Below are 23,212 nucleotides of genomic sequence, written 5' to 3' on the forward strand. Positions count from 1 at the left end.
TGGACACATGTACCTCTCCTGTAGAGATCGTCCCCCCCCCCCTTGCTTTGTTGTTGATAATATGACTTTTAACTCTTCTGACTTCAACACAAAAAACATTAGTAATCTCCACCATTTTATTTAAAAACCCTTTAAAGCTGTAAACGATGTCTCAGACTCCTGGTGTGTACGAATAACTGTGGGAATAAACAAAGAACTGACACTCGAAATGCAATGAAAGTGTTGATCAGTAAATAAATGGACTGCACTTCTATATCTCTCCATCTTCTCGACACACACACGCACACACACACGCACACACACACACACACACTCAAACGAGACAGAGGGATTTGTTTGCATATACAAAGAAGTTGTTGTCATGTGGTACGCAACGTTGTACGTGATTCCTTCAAGACATGTCCCCGTGAGGGATTAGTAAAGTATGTCTTCTTCTTTCTTCACCAGATTACGTTTATGAGGACCGCCGCCGGTCATGGGTTTTTTGTGGGGCCAATACAATTTTCCAATCAAATAAATACCGATTGGATTTGGATATGCCTTGATATACGCTTTAGTCATACCGCCAAGCTCCACATAAGATAAGATGATAAGACGTACTTTATTGATCCACTTGTTGGAAATGTTTGCGTTGCAGCATATAAAGACAAGACGGATACATTCAAAGACAAATGTTGGAGGTCGAAGTCCATTCCTCCAATCAGAAACGTGCAGGAAACATCTTTTATTTCCGCCCGGGGACCTTTCTGCACGACTTGCACTTCTTCCACATGCGTCCTGTCTCTATCTCTGCTTTCACCATTACACGAATGCCCAACAAGTCAACTTCAATGTAGTCGTGCTGCTTTAAAGACTCGCCGTTGCTCCACTACTCTCTGTAACCAGGTAGGTCGACACGGACGAGGAATTTGACTTGATGTCGTGAATATAAAAGTAAATACAAATTAAAAAAACACAGATAGAGAACTATTATAAGAAAATATAATAACATTAAAAATAATAACAAATATAGTAATATATTTAAATCAAATCAACATTTATTATAGCCTCAAATCACAAAAAGGATGAACAAAGCAAACAAAAGCAAAGACAAAATACAAACGTCATTATACAACATTATAAGCATTGCCACGTGATAAAAGCACGGGACTGAAATGATGATGATGATGATGATGGAAACTAGGTGATGGAAATGAGTTGACGAGGAATGTGTCGGATGGATGGATGATGGATGGATGGATGGATGGATAGATGGATGGATAGATGGATGGATGGATAGATGGAGAGATGGATGGATGGATAGATAGATGGATAGATGGATGGATGGATTGATGGATAGATTGATGGATTGATGGATAGATGGATGGATGGATAGATGGATAGATGGATAGATAGATAGATGGATGGATGGATTGATGGATAGATGGATGGATTGATGGATTGATGGATAGATGGATAGATAGATGGATGGATGGATAGATAGATAGATGGATAGATGGATTGATGGATAGATGGATGGATTGATGGATAGATGGATAGATAGATGGATGGATGGATAGATGGATAGATGGATGGATGGATTGATGGATAGATGGATAGATTGATGGATAGATGGATGGATGGATAGATGGATAGATAGATGGATAGATTGATGGATGGATAGATGGATAGATTGATGGATGGATAGATGGATGGATATATGGATGGATAAATAGATGGATGGATGGATAGAGAGATTGATGGATAGATTGATGGATGGATGAATAGATGGATGGATAGATAGAGAGATAGATGGATTGATGGATAGAGAGATAGATGGATGGATAGATGAATGGATGGATGGACAGACGGACAGGAAGTACTTTATTGATCCGAATTTGGGAAATGTTTGCGTTGCAGCAGCATAAAAAGCAAGGCAATAAGAAATGAAGACACTAGAACTAAACAGTCCAGTAAGTGTTCGATACAACTTCCGGTTTGTTTGCTGACCGTTTGTGTTTCTCTCTTTGTCTCGTGCAGAATGGGAGTGCAGGCTGGAACGATGATGCCGACAGCAACCGAGGAAGAGGAGAAGCCTCCAGAGACTTCGCCAAGGTAAGAAGAACACATGCTGTTGCACCGATTACATAATAACTATCATTGTGGCGGCTCAATTCAGTTTGAGTCGCCGAGAGGCTACGCTTGGCTTTATCCAGCAGGACTTGCACTCTTCCTTGTTCATGTGATGTTTTGTTGTTGTTGTTGTTGTTGTTGTTGTTTGTTTTGTTTCTTTCCGTTAACTGTCAAGTGGGAACGAAACATGTTTTGTAGTGAGTTTTTGTGTTAATCTTATTTTCCGACGATACAATTATGAGTGGCTGTGAATAAGAAAATATGAAGGACAGACCATCTATTTCTATTTCTTTAGTTTTTTGAGAAAGGGGCCGGTCTCTTCTACATCAACATGTGTCCCCTCTTCTCCATGTCTCTTCTACATCAACATGTGTCCCCTCTTCTTCATGTCTCTTCTACATCAACATGTGTCCCCTCTTCCTCATGTCTCTTCTACATCAACATGTGTCCCCTCTTCTCCATGTCTCTTCTACATCAACATGTGTCCCCTCTTCTTCGTGTCTCACTACATCAACATGTGTCCCCTCTTCTTCATGTCTCTTCTACATCAACATGTGTCCCCTCTTCTTCATGTCTCTTCTACATCATCATGTGTCCCCTCTTCTTCATGTCTCTTCTACATCAACATGTGTCCCCTCTTCTTCATGTCTCTTCTACATCATCATGTGTCCCCTCTTCTTCATGTCTCTTCTACATCGACATGTGTCCCCTCTTCTTCATGTCTCTTCTACATCAACATGTGTCCCCTCTTCTTCATGTCTCTTCTACATCAACATGTGTCCCCTCTTCTTCACGTCTCTTCTACATCAACATGTGTCCCCTCTTCTTCATGTCTCTTCTACATCAACATGTGTCCCCTCTTCTTCATGTCTCTTCTACATCGACATGTGTCCCCTCTTCTTCATGTCTCTTCTACATCAACATGTGTCCCCTCTTCTTCATGTCTCTTCTACATCAACATGTGTCCCCTCTTCTTCATGTCTCTTCTACATCAACATGTGTCCCCTCTTCTTCACGTCTCTTCTACATCAGCATGTGTCCCCTCTTCTTCATGTCTCTTCTACATCAGCATGTGTCCCCTCTTCTCCATGTCTCTTCTACATCAACATGTGTCCCCTCTTCTTCACGTCTCTTCTACATCAACATGTGTCCCCTCTTCTTCATGTCTCTTCTACATCAACATGTGTCCCCTCTTCTTCATGTCTCTTCTACATCAACATGTGTCCCCTCTTCTTCATGTCTCTTCTACATCAACATGTGTCCCCTCTTCTTCATGTCTCTTCTACATCAACATGTGTCCCCTCTTCTCCATGTCTCTTCTACATCAACATGTGTCCCCTCTTCTTCATGTCTCTTCTACATCAGCATGTGTCCCCTCTTCTTCATGTCTCTTCTACATCAACATGTGTCCCCTCTTCTCCATGTCTCTTCTACATCAACATGTGTCCCCTCTTCTCCATGTCTCTTCTACATCAACATGTGTCCCCTCTTCTCCATGTCTCTTCTACATCAACATGTGTCCCCTCTTCTCCATGTCTCTTCTACATCAACATGTGTCCCCTCTTCTCCATGTCTCTTCTACATCAACATGTGTCCCCTCTTCTCCATGTCTCTTCTACATCAACATGTGTCCCCTCTTCTTCATGTCTCTTCTACATCAACATGTGTCCCCTCTTCTCTCTGAGGGGCGTGGGGAGGGGCTCCTTATTTTCATCTAAAGTAACAGACAGAGAATCAGCACTTTGGAAACAGGGCTGAAACAGAGGGGATTATGGGTAATGCTGCAATGATCTGTTTGGTGTTTCAGCCAATCAGAGACAGGTTCTGTATATATCTGAGATCTGTGAGATATGTTGATGAAAAACAGTATAATAGGGGACCTTTAAGTTGTGCATACAGGGTCGGCGTCATGGGGGGTCATTCGCGGGCCATGCCCCCCCCAAATGAGTCACTGACCCAACGCAGGGTGGGCAAGCCTTGCCACTTTGCCATTTTTGTTTTTTTAATCATATCAGTGAAAACGTTTCCACTAAAGGTTTTTTGTGTGAAATACTCAGCAATAAATAATACAAATATAAAACACAGCCTGAGGTGCTCACTGCTGCTCTCTGATTGGTGTGTTGCTTGACCAATGACCCCCGACCTTTGTTTTGTTATCATTACATGGCTGTGTGTTTAGATGAAAGCCCGGTGGCGATCTGTTCATCTGTTACACTGATTATAGTAAAGCCATCGAACATAATATGATATACAGTCCAGTACAAGTACTTCTGGGTCTCTGTGTTTCATTCAAGCTCGGCTCTGTGTGTGTGTGGCACGAGCGCATTTTGTGAGTGCGCGAGCGGTAACGTGGAATGTTGTTGTTAGCATCTGGTTAGCTAGCTATGCTAACGGATATAAAGAGCTGTTTCTACACCAAGGTGGAGGACAGTCCTCTCCTGTCAGACTGAGAGGATCGTATAACCTCAGCTCAGTGAGGTAAGGACTCTCTCAGTGTTTAGATAGTTCACTTTAGTGTAAGTTATCTCAGTGGGTCTCAAACGGTTTGGTCATCATTTATGTAAACAAGTATTTGCGAGGAATGCCTTTATATGATCATTATAGTTATTAAAGAATAAGAGAATAAATGAAAAACGGGTATGAAATGCTATAGGACAGTAACACAAGAATACAGTTTAAAGGGGGAGTGATGAGTAAAATATCCATAAAGAAAAAGAACATCTGTTTAAAGTTCTGTTTCATCTGGATGCTGAGAGATGTTGGCTATCCATAGATCTCTCATTTAGCTCTCAAAGTGCACCAGATTGATGCTTTTAACTTCAATATTTTAAAAATAATCTTCCCGGGGGAGCATGCCCCCGGATCCCCCTAGAGGAGGTTAGGTCCACCCCCACCTAAAACATGTTCACATGGATAGGATACTATACATTTGCACACTTTTCGTATGGTGGCCTATGTCCATATGTTTCTGTTTTGGTGGTCGTGCCACAACCGTGCATGCATGCTGAAGTCTTAGGTGCGCTGTACAAATCACTACACCCTGCAGAGTGTGTGAAAGACAACAGACTTTACAGCATGTTTTTTTAAATTGAAGCTGTGTTGGTGTGTGTGTGTGTGTGTGTGTGTGTGTGTGTGTGTGTGTGTGTGTGTGTGTGTGTGTGTGTGTGTGTGTTTGTGTGTGTGTTGTTGACGGCAGTGTGTACCCCCCCTTGGTAAATGATTGCCCCCCCATTCGATGTGTTGTAGAGCTGACCCTGTGTGCATACCATGAACGGAACAAATTAAAATGAAATGAAATACTGCAAAGCGTTCCCAATGAGAACGTCCACACTGAAGTAAGATATTTAATAAACAAAATCAAAACACAATAACTTAGAGGGTCAACAGAACCAGTGTCAGCACAAGTTCTCCGTCATCCACAGCCGACATGTAACGGGTGACCGAATAACACAAACCTCACCATGTGACAGTTACCGGAAGTGCTCAACAAATACAAATACAATCGACGTAAACAAATAATAATAATAATACAAATAATAAACTCAGGCTAAGTAGCATTTTGGCTCACCAGTTTAACCTTTGGAGCATTCCTAACGATGCAGAGCTATACGTCTCTCGGCTCGATTCATGTTGCCTGTTGCCCGTTGCCTCACCTCTTCGGTTCGGAGCTGCAGGAAGATAAGAGCTAACGGTCAGCCGGCCGTTGACATGATGTTCTGTTTCTGTGGGACAGAAGATAGACAGTGTTTGAACTGCAGAGCACCTCAGAGAGACACACCGGATCAGATCTGAAATAGAGTTTAAGTTTGAGGTAAAATATGCAGAGGAGGAAAAGTACTCAGATCTTATACTTGAGTAAAAGTAGAAGTACTCAGATCTTATACTTGAGTAAAAGTAGAAGTACTCAGACCTTGTACTTGAGTAAAAGTAGAAGTACTCAGGTCTTGTTCTTGAGTAAAAGTAGAAGTACTCGGATCTCAGATCTTGTACTTGAGTAAAAGTAGAAGTACTCAGATCTTGTACTTGAGTAAAAGTAGAAGTACTCAGGTATTGTACTTGAGTAAAAGTAGAAGTACTCAGATCTTGTTCTTGAGTGAAAGTAGAAGTACTCAGATCTTGTTCTTGAGTGAAAGTAGAAGTACTCAGATCTTATACTTTTTTTTGTGTTTGACTTTTTTGTTTGGTCAATTTATTGAACATGTCAGAAACAAAACAAATATATAACAATAATATATATATATTCTCCTTTTTTTCTTTTTTCACTCAGATTAATAATTATAACAAAGTACCAAAAAAATAAAATAATAACAAACAAAAAAAAAATAATAATAATTTTCAGACTTGAGTAAAAGTAGAAGTACTCAGATCTTGTTCTTGAGTAAAAGTAGAAGTACTCAGATCTTGTACTTCAGTAAACGTAGAAGTACTCAGATATTGTACTTGAGTAAAAGTAGAAGTACTCAGGTATTGTACTTGAGTTAAAGTAGAAGTACTCAGGTCTTGTACTTGAGTAAAAGTAGAAGTACTCAGATCTTGTACTTGAGTTAAAGTAGAAGTACTCAGATCTTATACTTGAGTTAAAGTAGAAGTACTCAGATCTTATACTTGAGTTAAAGTAGAAGTACTCAGATATTGTACTTGAGTTAAAGTAGAAGTACTCAGATCTTATACTTGAGTAAAAGTAGAAGTACCAGAGTGTAGGAATACTCTGTTACAGTAAAAGTCCTGCATTCAAAATGTTCCTCAAGTGAAAGTAGAAAAGTATTCTCATCTAAATATAGTGAAAGACAGTAAAAGTAGTCGTTGTGCAGATCGGTCCATTTCAGAATAATATATATGATATGTTTTATAATGATTGATCATGAAAGTGTTCTCAAAGCTGGTGAAGGTGCAGCTAGTCTGAAGTACTTTGTAGACTGCAGGGTAGCTGGTGAAGGTGCAGCTAGTCTGAATGGCTTTGTAGACTGCAGGGTAGCTGGTGAAGGTGCAGCTAGTCTGAATGGCTTTGTAGACTGCAGGGTAGCTGGTGGATTTACTCCAGGTGGAACTGAAGTCTGATTATATAGTATATTATATACTTGATTAGATTTCACATCCTTCATCCAGATCTGAGAAGTAACTAAAGGTATTACATGCCGACTCAGCGAAGCCGTCCTAATGAGCTTCTGTTCCCTCTTCAGCTGTACGAACTGGATCCAGACCCCAAGAGGAAGGAGTTTTTGGACGACCTCTTCACCTTCATGCAGAAAAGAGGTAAGAGTTCTGAAATCCACATTGTGTTAAGCAGTAGCAGATGCTTCCTCACTTCAGGCTCTCAATCTCCATCCTTGTGTGGTTACATTGTGATTTATGTGAGATTTGAATTAGTTTTTTACAAATGATTGCCGGAGGAGTTTCCACGCTTTCTGTTGTTGTCAATGGGCTTCTTTTGGGGGCTCTGGATTGATATATGTTTGACGTGGAGTACCCCGAGTGTTTCCCTTTGAGGCTAAAACGGCCAAAAGTGAACAGAAATTGTTAAGAGGCAAAATTGTGCTAAAATAAAAAATTTGTGATTCTATATTATAGTGCATATAAGAGCATTTTTAACTCTTTAACTCAGGGGTGTCAAACTCAATTTCATCGCGGGCCACATTAGCATTATGGTTGCACTCAAAGGGCCGGATGTAAATATATAAATATACATATATAAATATATAATATATATATAAAATAATGTATTACATTATTGCCTCTAATTCGATTATTATCGGATAGGGTAATAACTAACTACGTTTGAAAGCAGAAATCCAGGGCAAATAATTGCAAGTCTCTTCAGTGCCCAAACGAGATGCATTGTGGGACATGTAGTTTGTGGGCCACCTGCTTCTGTAAAGTGGCATGTAACCGTATAATAAACGTATTATATTCTTTGCAAGCTCTTGCGGGGCCACATGAAATGAAGTCGTGGGCCGGATTTGGCCCCCGGGCCTTGAGTTTGACACCCCTGCTTTAACTGGTAAATTAGGATTTACTTGAGATTTTAAGTTCATTAGAGTATTTTTCTACAAACACGATTGTCCGAGGAGTTTTCTACACGTTTACATTTGGTGGAAAGTGGGTTTTTTGTTGTTGTCAATGGGATGCTTTTGGGGGCTCTGGATTGATATATGTTTGACGTGGAGTACCCAAAGTGTTTCCCTTTTTGGGCTAAAACTGCCAAAAGTGAACAGAAATTGAACCGTTAAGATGCAACATGTTGCTAAAACAGGAAAACGTTGGGATTCCACATATTATAGTGCAAATAATAGCATGTTTACCCCACAATAACCAATAACATACACATTTACATCAAAATGTGGTCTAAATTCCACGAGAAACATCTGTTGGTCAAAATGGGACACCACATTGTGTAGACATTTGAATATACATTTTAAATATAAAAACACCATGGTAACGAGCCGCAGCATGCCATGTTCATGTCCTACAGAAATACCTTTCGCACTCTTTTACAAGTCTCCAAAATGTGACATTGGTTGGAGTTAATTTCCCCCCAAAACCAAATACCACATGACTTCCATTTCTGAAGAGTCATTTCCTGTCTCGGTGTGAGGAGGGGTCGAGACATGTTTTTGAACGGAGCATCTGGATTTCAGCCACAGATTGATTGGTGTTCCTTCTGCAGCGAAAACACTTCATTCGGTCAATCAATTGGAGCCCGTAGAAACTAAGAAAGGATCGAATCGAAGATGTTTAAGCATATTTATATCGTCTCGGTGGGCTGGACAGATGAACGAACAAGCGCTTTCTTAAAGTATGGACACCTTCGGATAAAAAAGGGAAGTCTAGTCCAAAGAAAGAGAGGTTGGTTGATCGACGTTTAAAAAAAAAAGGACACTTGTAACCCCTCCTTTTTGTGGCTTTGATGCGCTGAATGTAATTACGGACTTTACAGATGAACAAGTATGGACACTGTCTAATAGAAATAGGAAGTTTAGTCCAAAGAAAGGGAGGTTGGTAGATAGAGGATACAAAGGGAAACGTATACCCCTTCTTGCGACCCTGAAAAGCGCCATATAAATCTAAGTTATTATTATTATTGTGTCCTTTTTGTGACACTCTGATAGAAACAGGAAGTGTAGTCCAAAGAAAGGGAGTTTGGTAGGTAAGTGTATAACCCCTTCTTGTGTCCTTTTTGTGGCTTTGATGCGCTGAATATAATTACATGTCCCAAGTGTGCCATGTCACTGACATGACAACATGCTGTAACTCTCGCTGGCTCCGAAATCCTTCACTAATCCCCCTCCCCAGAGTAGAGGCTTTGCGGGGTCAGCAGGTGAGATTTGCCCCTGGTGATCCTGTGGTTCTGCAGCATAACAGCCAATCGGATCTGGACTCACTTATTTAGTTGGCCAACAGCCGGGGAGATCAGCTGACGCGAGCCGATTTAATGCACTTACTGTCAGCAGAGGTGGGAAGTCGGGGAGTACTTCATTACTGTACTTAAAGGTCTCCTATCATGCAACATGCACGTTTTGATGTCTTTTATACATAAAGATGTGTCCCCGGTGTCAGGAGGCTCACAAAGTGTCAGTAAATAAAACCCTCTCTCTTTTCCTACGTACCCAAATCTCTAAAAAACGATATGACGTAATTTCTGAAATGTGGACCCACGGCCCTATCGGAAACAATGCGTGACGTGTTTTGGACGTCATATTGTTTGTTTACATTAGCATCGCTAACACTCAGAGCTAACCTGTACTGGAGAGAGCATGTGTGTGAAGAAGCAGGAAGTAAAAAGAAAACCTGAGAGAGAAAAAGAGTTTGAGCTCCATACTGTTTCAGAAGTAATCCTTGATGTGGTTTGGAACACGATATGGCGTCTCATCACGGCAGCATTTAGCTGTTTCTGGGTAGAATTTGAAATATATATATATATATATATATATTTAAAGCTTTATACCCAGAATCAGCACTTTAGTAACGGGGCTGAAATAGAGGGATATGAGGCGTGGCTCGAATGGGTGATCTGTTTGGTATTTTGAGCAAAACACTTAATCGACATGCTTTTTATATATTTTTATTTATCTGAGACCTTAGGTGACCTTTAAGTACATTTGTCTGGTATCAGTACTTTACTCCACTACTTATTTTTCTAACGACTTTTTACTTTGTACTTCTCATTTCCCAAACAGCTGGTTCCTTTAGTCTGAATGTGTGTTGGTGCGTGATCATTATTCTTCAGAGTCACTGCGTGCCTATTGGTTGGAACACGATCCGTGTATCCATCACTTCCTGGTCTTCTCTAAAGAAGAGGGACCAATGGAAACGTTGTCATGTTGCTGTTGTTCAGCATGGAAACATTCATTAGCTAACAATGACATTATTGTTCTATTGATATAAAGGGAGGTCAGGTACTCTTTAAAGCAGCTGCTAGCTATGGGTGCTTTTTACTTGAAGACGCTTCAAAGCCTCTTTACTTTGACTTGAGTAGAAGTTTAGCCAGTACTTCTACTTTCACCAGAGTATTTTTAAACACGAGTATCTGTACTTCTACTTGAGTAAAGGATGTGTGTACTTTTGTCATCTCTGCCTATCATACAAATCGGTTGCCGAGTTACAGGAATACCTCCCAAGCTGAATCACAGTGTTATTACAGAGGTGCATTCTGGAAAGGCTGTGTTTTGGCAGGCTGTGATTGGTGGTGTGTGTGGATCATACTTCATGGTGTTTTGTCACATGGCGGTGTGTATGGGAGACGTGGTTTGTTTTGTCAGACGGTGACGGATGATGATGGTGCACACATTTGCCTAAATGGGTCCACAGACCCTTGTGAATTCAATCCCTGCCATATTTGCTTTAAGCGCTTTCTGAAGACAGACGAAGACTATTATATGTGATGGTGTTATCAATCTCATTCCACGCTTACATTTCCAATGGTTTTAGGAACACATTAGGGTTGTTAGGTTCAGGCACCAGTTTGCAGATGGTCAGGGTTAGTGTTAAGGTGCTGGGACAAATACAATGTGTAGATAATGTAGGACCTGACCAGAATGATGCTAAAACAAGATGACATGATCGTTATACCTCAGTGGCGAATGGTACAGGCCTCAAACTTGGTGTGCACGAGTATCTCGTCCCTCTGCTCGTGTGTGCCAAATGTGGCGTTTCTAACTTCTTACTGTCATATAACTGTCATTGTCTCAAACCAGCCAATATTTGGCTTAAAAAATAACTAGATCACGGTCACATGACTTCACGTCACCACCGCTAAGCTAAATGTGGCTAATGTTGGGCTATAAAGGAACTACAGCACGGTCACATGACTTCAGGTCACCACCGCTAAGCTAAAGGCGGCTAATGTTGGGCTATAAAGGAACTACAGCACGGCCACATGACTTCACGTCACCACCGCTAAGCTAAATGTGGCTAATGTTGGGCTATAAAGGAACTACAGCACGGTCACATGACTTCAGGTCACCACCGCTAAGCTAAATGTGGCTAATGTTGGGCTATAAAGGAACTACAGCACGGTCACATGACTTCAGGTCACCACCGCTAAGCTAAAGGCGGCTAATGTTGGGCTATAAAGGAACTACAGCACGGTCACATGACTTCACGTCACCACCGCTAAGCTAAATGTGGCTAATGTTGGGCTATAAAGGAACTACAGCACGGTCACATGACTTCAGGTCACCACCGCTAAGCTAAAGGTGGCTAATGTTGGGCTATAAAGGAACTACAGCACGGTTACATGTCTTCACGTCACCACCGCTAAGCTAAAGGTGGCTAATGTTGGGCTATAAAGGAACTACAGCACGGTCACATGACTTCACGTCACCACCGCTAAGCTAAAGGTGGCTAATGTTGGGCTATAAAGGAACTACAGCACGGTCACATGACTTCACGTCACCACGCTAAGCTAAAGGAGGCTAATGTTGGGCTATAAAGGAACTACAGCACGGTCACATGACTTCACGTCACCACCGCTAAGCTAAATGTGGCTAATGTTGGGCTATAAAGGAACTACAGCACGGTCACATGACTTCACGTCACCACCGCTAAGCTAAAGGTGGCTAATGTTGGGCTATAAAGGAACTACAGCACGGTCACATGACTTCACGTCACCACCGCTAAGCTAAAGGTGGCTAATGTTGGGCTATAAAGGAACTACAGCACGGTCACATGACTTCACGTCACCACGCTAAGCTAAAGGAGGCTAATGTTGGGCTATAAAGGAACTACAGCACGGTCACATGTCTTCACGTCACCACCGCTAAGCTAAAGGTGGCTAATGTTGGGCTATAAAGGAACTACAGCATGGTCACATGACTTCACGTCACCACCGCTAAGCTAAAGGCGGCTAATGTTGGGCTATAAAGGAACTACAGCACGGTCACATGACTTCACGTCACCACCGCTAAGCTAAAGGTGGCTAATGCTGGGCGTGATGACGTTTAGTCATCTCATTTAGACACACAGAAACTCATTCACCAGTGGGATATTTACTGATGTATTTTAATGGCATTGTCTCCAGCCAACATTTAGCTTTTTTTTTTATCACGGTTACATTTCTTACACATCACCACCCGCTAAGCTAAAGGCGGTTAATGTTGGGCTATAAAGGAAAAGGCTAATTCATTGTGGGGTTTTAGGACTCATTCCTGCACCTCTCTTTCGGGGGGATAACCCGAGAAGGAGCCCGGAGAAGAAGCAGCTCCTGGCCTGCTCTAAGTTTTCGGGGGTCTTGTTTGCAGTGTGATGTATTAAGAGGGAGGGGCAGATCTGTCACGGCTCTGTTAGCGGCTCTGTTAGCGTCTCTGTTAGCGTCTCTGTCCGGTTAGCAGACTCTGGGAGAGGTTTGTTGACCCCTAACTCACGCCGTCAGACAGAGGTATCCATCAAGATCAGTGAAATACCCCCCAACCCCCCGACAGCAGATCACTGGCTGATTAGAGAGCGCCATGTCGCGTTGCTTCCACCAGCTAGCAGGAAAACCAAAAGGTGAAGTTATCCGTCTCTTTTTTTAAGTCCAATTGTTGTGTTTTGAGCAAATGGGATGGATTTAGAGATCGGACGATACAGGAGTTGAACACTGATCGCGTTATAAATATTGTTTTTGTTTTCAGTGTTATCAAAAAGCTATAAAAAAACCTATAAAAACTAAAAAAAAGAATAATACAGAAATAACAGACCCTCACTATGAGGCTATTTTTTTATTTACCCACGTTAGGATTATTGATGACCTTATGTAAGATTGTATGTTTGTTTGTTGCTTTAAATAAAAGCACGTTTAACATGTATTAAGTACATTTCTTAGTGTATTTCTAACAGTGTATGCAGTAAGAAAGAAAGTGAAGCCAGTATGTTTTGAGACAAAAGTTTCAAGCATATTTTGATGGTTTTTAGGTTTATATTGTGAATCATATTTGTTTATGGCCAGGGCAATTAAGACATATTCTCATATCGTACCGTGCTTAAATTATTTGTATCAGGAAAGCCTTTATTTATATTTTAAACTGCACTGTAACTTTTATCCATGTATTTTTCCTTAATGTTTATTTTATTAGCTTTTCTTTTTTAATGCTTAATGTCTTTCATTTTTTTTGGAAAGCACTTTGAATTGCCTTGCGTTGAAAAGTGCTATATAAATAAACTTGCCTTGCCTTACCTTGCCTTTATTCCTCCCACAGTGGAGACATTAAAGTACAGATACAGAGGAAAATGCAAAAGGAAAATTATTAACTTGCATATTAGAGCCCTAAAATACAAAAATGCATATTAGAACTTTTGTCCTTTGTATTTTCTTAACTTAGCTAAATTAAGTTTCCAGAGCGAGTTACACTGAGTGGAATCGGCTTGCGTGGATCAAGTATCATCATCACTACATGTGACCAGTAACACATATTACCTTATCTCCAGTGAGTGCATCTATAATGGACGAGTGCGAGGCAAAGGGAAAAATAATACGTTGAGAGATGAAAAAGGGGTTTTTAATGCGGGCAAAAAGGGCACGGGGAAAAGACAACATCCCTGCAGGTATTACTGGAACATGAAACTGCCATGTGTCAGACTGTATATGCGAGATTTGTCTTTTCTCTCGCTGATATACCATCGTGTGGGAGGGTAAGGTATAATTTCCTTCACCTTTAAGTGAGTCTTTCGCCCCTCCCTTAATGCAAGAGGCACTTGGCTGACCTCGGCTGTCTCTCGAATCGTAATCGCAGGGAACAAATTGCTCGGTCGGATTCCCATTTTGTCTCTGAGTGCCCAGAGATGGAAGAGCGAGGCTGGCTAAGATCTTGTTAATGGCACCCTCTAATTGCCATCTCCTCCTTCCTCTTCTTTGCACAAGTCAATTCAAAGTGCTTTACCAAAATGAAAGACATTAAGAGCATAAAACAAACAGTAGACATTAAAAAGCAAAGATAATAAAACAAGAATAACAGGTACGTGAATAGAATAGATGTGAATAGTTCAATTAAGAGTAGCGGCAAAAAGAAAGTCTTCAGCCCTTCAACCCCTCTGTGTGGAAGAAGCCGGGAATACCAAGTGGTGGAATGGGAAATGCAAACCTCTTCATTCGCCTGATCTTAAAAGCAGAACGGTTTTAAAAACACCTCCTCTTTCCGTGGAGCAGATTGGTTGGAGAGGGGGACAAATGGTGAAGTGCTTTCCCACCTCATCGCGGGGCCTCCAGGCCTTGAGAGGAAAGCAACAGCGGAAGGAAAACTTACGAGGGATTCCCATTTCCTGCCTCCGCGCTTAAAAACAGGCGCGTGTGTGTGTGTGTGTGCGTGTGTGTGTGTGTGTGTGTGTGTGTGTGTGTGTGTGTGTTTGTGTGTGTGTGAGTGTTAATGGTTGAGGAATTTTAGCAGCTGTCCTAAAGCCTGTCTGTGCGTAAAGGGGCCCATTGACGGGCTGTGAATCACAGAAATGGCAGAAGACACGCATACAAATCCTCTCTCCACCTTCATTTACTTGCCTCTTGTTTTTCTTTGGGTCAACTCCTCCAGCATTCATTGCCGGGCCCCTTTCACATTCAACGTTTGCCCCCTAAACAAGGAGCTTTATTCTGCTGCAGAACCTGGCTTTATTTGCTGCCGGGAGAGGTTTCAACACGAGGCGATTCAACGTGCTTTACTTCAAATGAAAGCATTAAGATGTGGTGCAAAAGAAACGCATTGAAGTCATCAAGAAGCCATGCACAGTCAATCAAAGCGAGACAGGATTAGATATTTGAAAACGGCGAGAGTTGCAGCGGACCTGCAGGTTTCTGGGAGTTCGTTCCAGATATTTGGAGCATAATAACTGAGCTTCTCCATGTTTAGTTTTGCTCTGGGGACAGAGAGCAGACCTGAAGACCTGAGAGGTCTGGGAGGTTCATGATGAAGCAGGAGATCATAATAAACCATGCGGTGCTTTACGAACCAGACGGGGTATTTTGAAGTGAATTCTCTGACAGATCAGAAGCTAATACAGTTATTTATCAGTACTCACAGACACTTGCAACACATATATATGGATAGATGGATGGAGAGATAGAGAGATAGAGAGATAGAGAGATGGATAGATAGATGGATAGATGGATGGATGGATAGAGAGATGGATAGAGAGATGGATAGATGGATGGATGGATGGATAGATGGATGGATGGATGGATGGATAGAGAGATGGATGGATAGAGATGGATAGATAGATGGAGGGATAGAGAGATGGAGAGATAGATGGATGGATGGATAGATGGATGGAGAGATAGAGAGATGGATAGATGGATGGATGGATAGATAGATGGATAGAGAGATGGATGGATGGATGGATAGATGGATGGATGGATGGATAGATGGATAGAGAGATGGATGGATAGAGATGGATAGATAGATGGATGGATAGAGAGATGGAGAGATAGAGAGATAGATGGATGGATGGATAGATGGATGGAGAGATAGAGAGATGGATAGATGGATGGATGGATAGATAGATGGATAGAGAGATGGATGGATAGAGATGGATGGATGGATGGATAGATGGATGGATAGAGAGATGGATGGATGGATAGATGGATGGATGGATGGATAGATGGATAGAGATGGATGGATGGATGGATAGATGGATGGATAGAGAGATGGATAGAGAGATGGATGGATGGATAGATGGATGGATGGATGGATAGATGGATAGAGAGATGGATGGATAGAGATGGATAGATAGATGGATGGATAGAGAGATGGAGAGATAGAGAGATGGATAGATGGATGGATGGATAGATAGATGGATAGATGGATGGATGGATAGATGGATGGAGAGATAGAGAGATGGATGGATGGATGGATAGATGGATGGATGGATGGATAGATGGATAGAGAGATGGATGGATAGAGATGGATAGATAGATGGATGGATAGAGAGATGGATAGATGGATGGATAGAGAGATGGATGGATAGAGAGATAGATGGATGGATAGATGGATAGATAGATAGATAGATGGATAGAGAGATGGATGGATAGAGAGATGGATAGATGGATGGATAGATAGATAGATAGATAGATGGATAGAGAGATGGATGGATAGAGAGATGGATAGATGGATAGATGGATGGATAGAGAGATGGATAGAGAGATGGATAGATAGATGGATGGAAGTGGTCGCAGAAGTGTGTTCAGACATTAAAATACAATACTTAAAATACTTTAAAAAGAGAATGAACAATTACAAATAAAATGAAAAATATGATGGCAAATATAATCGAAACAATATCAAATATTCTGGATGTTTAAAATAAAAAGTAAAACGAATGGATTGAATTGAATGTGAGAAAGGAGAAACTCAAACCGCTAAAAGAGGTGGGTTTCGGGGGCTGGTGAAACAATAGTGACGCTGCAGGATATTATCCTTCGTTGCACCATCATCTCCATTACTGGGTTTAGCCGTCTCACGCCCTCCGAGAGAAAAAGCTTTGACGCCTTTAACCCACGCCGACGTTTTGATTCAGCAGATGGGCCAATGTTTGTTTTGGCTCGACACCCGGACACTCTCTCGCTTGGTGGTGATGGGGGTGTTGGGGGGTCGGGGGGAAGCAGTGGGTCTCCTATAGGTGCAACTTACTCCAACTATCCTGAGCCGATTCTCTAAATGGATGCACTTTGGAGGCGTGTTTACCAATAAGACATAGTTAGGAAGCGACATGTTGTCCTCTGTTGTCTTTGTCTCCATCCACACGTGTCCATCTTGCCTGCTGTTGGGTTCTTTACAGAAGGCAGTAATGGTTTCTTTCCTCTATAGGTGCACATTCTCCCAACTATTATGACAAAGTTAAGAGCCAGCTCTCCAAATGGATGCAGTTCTGGAGGCGTGTTAAACTCAGAATGCTCCAATAAAGCGTAGCTAGGAGAAACCCCCGTCATCTCGTTCGGTGTTGAGGGGGGTTTGGGGAAAGCAGTGCGTGAGGTTATACGGGCGAATAAAGAAAAGAAGAAAATAAAGAGTGATGCAGCCAACTGCCTGTCAGCGCTGTCCACTTGAGATGATTAATGGCCTCAGGCTGGGATGGACAGAGCCAGAAAACAGAGGCTCCCGTTCAGTGAAATCACTCGAGAGAAAGGGGGGTTAAAGACAAGTGTCTTAGCTCCGTGGACCTGAACAAAACCGCACACGTTGCCGTCAAGGAAAGCCTGGACCCTTCTCAGTAGATTCAGCTTAAGAGGGACCACATGGTGTTCAATCGCTGCTTTAGAAGCTATTTCAGGGGAAATCCCTGCGTAGTAGCTTTAAGTCTGTTAATAGTAATAAAGTGGTAAAGCCGGCCTAGTCTCTGCCATTAAGGTGCATTGGTCTCGATGGAGATGTGCAGAATTAGAGGAAGGAGAAGGAGGGAAGTGGAGATAACGATTATCATGAGGAAGTCTCATTAAGCTCGCCGTTAAACCTCCTGGAAGAATCTCCGCTCCGTTCGTCCCCATGAATCTCCGGGAGACGGGTTTCCATTCAACCGTCCAGGGGGCAAAGCAGACGGGAGGAAAAAGACATTCGGGGCTTTTTGAGTGTTGGCTTTGGAGCACATACGCCCTGCTAAGAAGTGCCACGTGTCGAGGTGGACTGTCGTGGTTTTAATCTCCAATTTGGTGCAACGTATTCCAACTATCATTAAGGGGCCAATCCTCCAAATGGCGTGTTTCCCTCCACCAATAAAACGTACATGTTGTCCTCTCTCTCCATCCTACACTTGGCATTTTGAGCACACTTGTCCACCTCGCATGCTGTGGGGGAGCAGATGTATTTATAGAACACTGTCATGGTTTTAATCTCCAATTGGGAGCGACTTCATCCACCTGGGTCGCAGATTAATTGGGGTAGACGGTAATGGTTTTAATGTCTGATTGAAATGCGGTGCCTTTCTAAGTGTTGGCTTTGGAGTACACTCTGCTAAGAAGTGTGCTCCAAAGTATGTGTTGACATTATAATACTTTTAATTAAAGTCAGTGTTCCGGTGTTTCCGCTGTAAGCTGGGTGTGTGTGTGTGCGGTGGGACGAGTGGCCTCCCAGCAGGACATTAGAGGAAGTTTCCCGACTGTAGCGCTGAGCTCTGTCCGCACCAATTACAGCCTGAATGGGCTCGGGGGGGTCTGTGTATGCGTTATGTGACTCCCCGCTCAGCCTCGCGCCGCCCGATAACAGCTCTGTACACACAGCACTCGACAATAGGAACATTCTGTGGCGCTTTGATACAGCCTCAGTTTCCCTTTAGTTAACACCCCACAGCTTCTGGAAAAGGGGCAGCAGCTGCTACCGGCAGAACACACTGGGAACACATCGGACCACGTGGTCGGATTGCAGATTTAATTGAGGTAGACATTGATGGTTTTAATGTCCAATCAGGAGCCACTTCTCCAAATGGACACTGTTTTGGAGGCGTGGTCAACTCCGAATGCGGCAATACAACGTAGTCATTAGATTACATGTTGTCCATTTTGGATACTGTTGGATTAAAGAAGACGGTCATGTTTTGTATCTCCTATAGGTGCACATGTTTCCAGATATCCCGCTCGTTAAAAAGCCAATTCTCCAAATGGATGCAGCTTTGGAGGCGGGTTCAACTCCGAATGCGGCAATACAACGTAGCTAGGAAAAGGGCATTGTCCATTTTGGATACTGTTGGATTGCAGATTGAATTGAAGTGGACTGTCATGGTTTTAATTTCCAATTCGTAGCAACTTTATCCAAATATCCCGCTCGTTAAACCGCTAGTTCTCCGAATGGATGCAGCTTTGGAGGCGTTTTGTCTCTCTTGTCTCTCTTGTCTCTCTTGTCTCCATCCAACTCTTGGCATGTTGAGCACATGTGTCCATCGTGCATGCTGTCGGATTGCAGATGTATTCGTGGTAGACTGTAACGATTTTAATGTCCAAATGGGTGCAACTTATTCCAACTATCATTAAAAAGCCAATCCTCCAAATGGACGCAGCTTTGGAGGCGTGTTCAACTCCGCATGCAGCAATACACCCTAGCTAGGGAAAGGGCTTTGAGAGCACATGTGTCCATTTTGCAGATTCATTTAAAGAAGACTGTTTTAATTTCCAATTAGGAGCAACTTTATCCAATTATCCCGCTTTGTCTGCCTTTAGCTGCACGTCTTTCCAACTGCCATGACTGAGGTAAGAGCCAATCCTCCAAATGGATGCACTTTTGGAGGCGCGTTTACCTCCACCAATAAAACCTAGTGAGGAAGTGACATTTTGTCCTCTCTTGTCTCTCCGTCTCCATCCCCCGTCCTCCACCTTCCCCCACTGTTTATTGTGCTACAGTTACAGCCTCTGAAACTTGATAACACCATGGGGGATAGTGGTGGAGGGTGTGGGGGGGGGGGGGGGGTGGATTAAGGGGCCTCCTGTCCTACACTGGATGATTAATGATCTCCCCAAAAAAAAGGGGGAGAAACCGCTCTTTTTTTTAGTGATAGGCCGACGACGCTGACGGACAGCAGACAAGGGAGTGACCGTCGCGTGTCTGCAAGTGTGAAAGGGGAGAAAAGAGAGGCTGGAAAGGGCAGACGGGGTGAGGGAGGGGAGGTTAAAAGGGGCTGGTTTTTTTGTGTAGAGACAAGACCGTTTCCCTTTGAAAGCACTTTGTCTGTGGGCTGAAAGTGAGCATGCTCCCCAGCCAACCAGACAGGTCATCACGTAAAAAGAGAAGCAGCAGTGGTCCTCTCGGGAAAGGGTGGGGACCCCAATGATACGCTGATTACAACCGCCGCTTCATAATCAGTGCTCCCAGACGATGAAAGAAGCTATTCTTATTGGAGTCGGTACCATCGTTGGTGAACTCCACCCTTTGGCAACTTGTCCAAAACATTAAGATATAAGTTGCCAGAAAAAACGAGGTATCCCACAATTGAGGAAGGTTTAGCAAGTCATGGCTTTTTGAAACAGTTTTTCGAATTCAATACAATTGCGATATAAGTTACGCTTTACATTGATTTAGACGGCCAGCAAACAGCGGCAAAACGTTAAATCCCACCATTGTGCTAAACCCTGTTTTTAAATAGCTTTTCTAATTCACTTCAAAACGTCCATAGAAATACGTAAGGAGGAAAGACCAGAGATACTCTGATTACACCCACCGCCCTATAATCAGCGCTCCCACTATACAATAAACTATTCTTATTGGACGTTGGTGAGCTCCACCCTTTGGCTGGCCAATTATCAACAATTGGCGATATAAGATACGCTTTACTTTCAAACTGCCAGCTTTTATCCCACAATTGAGCTACTCGTGTTTCTATATGGCTTTTTTAATGCAATACTTCAAAAGACGTACGATAACCACGCAGAAAGACCAGTAGGTACAGATTACAACCACTGCTTTCTATTCATTTGTCCCAAACTAAAAATACACTTTTATTTATTCAACACATTTAGTTGTGTGGACATTATCTTCGGTAGCTCCACCCATTGGTTGGCAAACTATCAAAACATGGCGATATAGGATACACTTAACATGGATTTAAACTAGCAGCGGAAACACGTTTATTGAGGAAGGTTTGGCAAATCGTGGTCGTTTCTTCACCGCTTTTCTAATGAAAATACTTAAAAATATTCACAACGATACGTACGGTAATCACGCAGAAAGACCAGAAGTGGAAGCAAAGACGTTGAGGATGGTTTAGCAAATCATGGCTTTGAGTTCAGGCTAAAAGACACTGGTCTTATTATTGCACGGGGGACGTTATCGTTGTTAAACTCCACCCTGCGGTTGGCGAATTACAAACCCAGCCCTTTTGGTGAGTTCATCCGCGGGGGTCGAGACAAACGGAAGTAGCGATGTGTTTCTTGCAATCTGTTTCTTTTGCACTAATACACGACTTGTTGATGTATGAGAGAGAGGGACGTTATCGCCGGTAACCTCCACCCTGCGGTTGGCAAATTACTAACAGAGGTCTTTTTTGTGGGGGGGGGGGTCTTCTACGGTGGTCAAAACAGAAGGAAGTAGTGATTGTGCAATCTTTTATTGTTTCTTTCTTACCAACCAAGACGCCTCTCTGTGTCTCGCTCCGCTCTTCAAAACCCAACCCCCCCCCCCCTGCTGCTTTTTAAATCTCTGCTCAAAACATTTGGACGTGTTTTTATATGTTTCTTGTGCTTTTAATCATGTTTTTAATTATGGTCTATTATTATTTTACTTCCATCGTGTTCTTTTATATTGTATTTATTCCCCGTACAGCACTTTGGCACTGAGGCTGTTTTTAAATATGCTATATAAATAAGTAAAGATTGAGATAGGGCTAGTGTTGTTCCTCTATCGTTCAGCCATTGTATTTCTCCTCGGTCGCCACTGTTCTGTCCATCTTTGATTACGACGCGCTGCTCGGGGATTCGAGTCTCTTAATCTTCTGGGAGATTCGTAATCACCCGGCGCTCATCAGTAACGGAGCAGATTCATTCCTCACAGAGAGGTCATCGGTCAGGGTAAAAATAACACGACTGCTCAGATCCATGCACCTTACTGTGGCCTCGGTGGAAGAGCCACACAAATACTATGATATTCCTACGCAAGAAAGTAGAACATGAGCTGATCTATTTCCCCGAATGAACGACGCTGTTTTTAACTGGAATTATCCGAAAGACGTGATGTGAAAATGCTAAATATATTCCTTCGAAAATAAGACTTTAAAAGAATTCAACACATTGAATGTCGGCAATTCTTGGAAGTAAACAGACATAGACCTATTTTTATTATAACGGCAGTCTATAGTATATTTGAACGCTGCCTTTGGAGCGTCAGGCCCTCTTCTATTCGACATGCTTTCATTCTTACGTGTATATGTATTATTGTGTCTTTTATTGGAAATTCGTACTTCGGATATTCTATAAAACATTATATTTTGTTTATTTGGCTTTTATTGTATTCATTCTATAATGGAACAAAAGTCACCAAACCAATTCCCCTGTTAGTATGTCTGATAAACGGATTAAACATTCATTTCCCATATAATCTACTAACATGTGAAAGACAGGGACCTAACCCCACTTATTCGTCCACTCATGCATAAGAATTATCTATTTCCCTCTAAACCCGTGTTCCTGGCCCCTCTGCTGAGCCGGTCCCACGTCAGATCCACACATTTCCCAAACTTCTTGCTATCTCTGCGTATCTGCGTGTCTTGCTCTCCATCTGTGTCCTGTGTGTGCTCTTAAAGCAATGCTTCCTGTTCTCCACAGCCTGTGATGGACGGTATGAAACACGTTACAGCCCCCCGAGGAGCCCTTCTGCCGCAGCACAATAACCCTGAGCTCACTTCCAGGGTTATATAAGACTCGCCGTAACGGAGAGCAGAGGCCTAATGGACAACGAGAAGAAACTAACATTATATATATATATAACACTTTACATTAAGGTACACAACATGGCAATTAACATGCATATTAGCAGCACACTGGCTCTTTATCAGTCGGTGTTAAACACTTATTAATGCCTTATTCTATATGTCCGTATTCTACAAGTACCAGGCCATTAGTTTCCCTCGACTTAGTGCTTATTTATTGTAAGGAAGGACGTTGTTGTACGAGAGTGTGGGTCTTAATATGCTCAATATGGGCCTAATGAGGCAGCAGTACCACAATAAC

General features: G+C 42.4%; 1 protein-coding gene across 1 annotated transcript in view; it reads left to right on the forward strand.

Moving 5' to 3' along the window:
- Positions 1-23,212, forward strand: part of LOC117441800 (AT-rich interactive domain-containing protein 3B-like) — a 108,375-nt gene that overhangs the window by 43,849 nt on the left and 41,314 nt on the right. Inside the window, exons 3-4 of the mRNA XM_034077806.2 lie at positions 2,020-2,094; positions 7,293-7,365. Coding sequence (XP_033933697.1) covers positions 2,020-2,094; positions 7,293-7,365 — 148 coding nt within the window. The remainder of the gene's footprint in view (positions 1-2,019; positions 2,095-7,292; positions 7,366-23,212) is intronic.

The sequence above is a fragment of the Pseudochaenichthys georgianus genome, unplaced genomic scaffold (assembly GCF_902827115.2).
Source record: "Pseudochaenichthys georgianus unplaced genomic scaffold, fPseGeo1.2 scaffold_200_arrow_ctg1, whole genome shotgun sequence".
NCBI classification, from domain to species: domain Eukaryota; kingdom Metazoa; phylum Chordata; class Actinopteri; order Perciformes; family Channichthyidae; genus Pseudochaenichthys; species Pseudochaenichthys georgianus.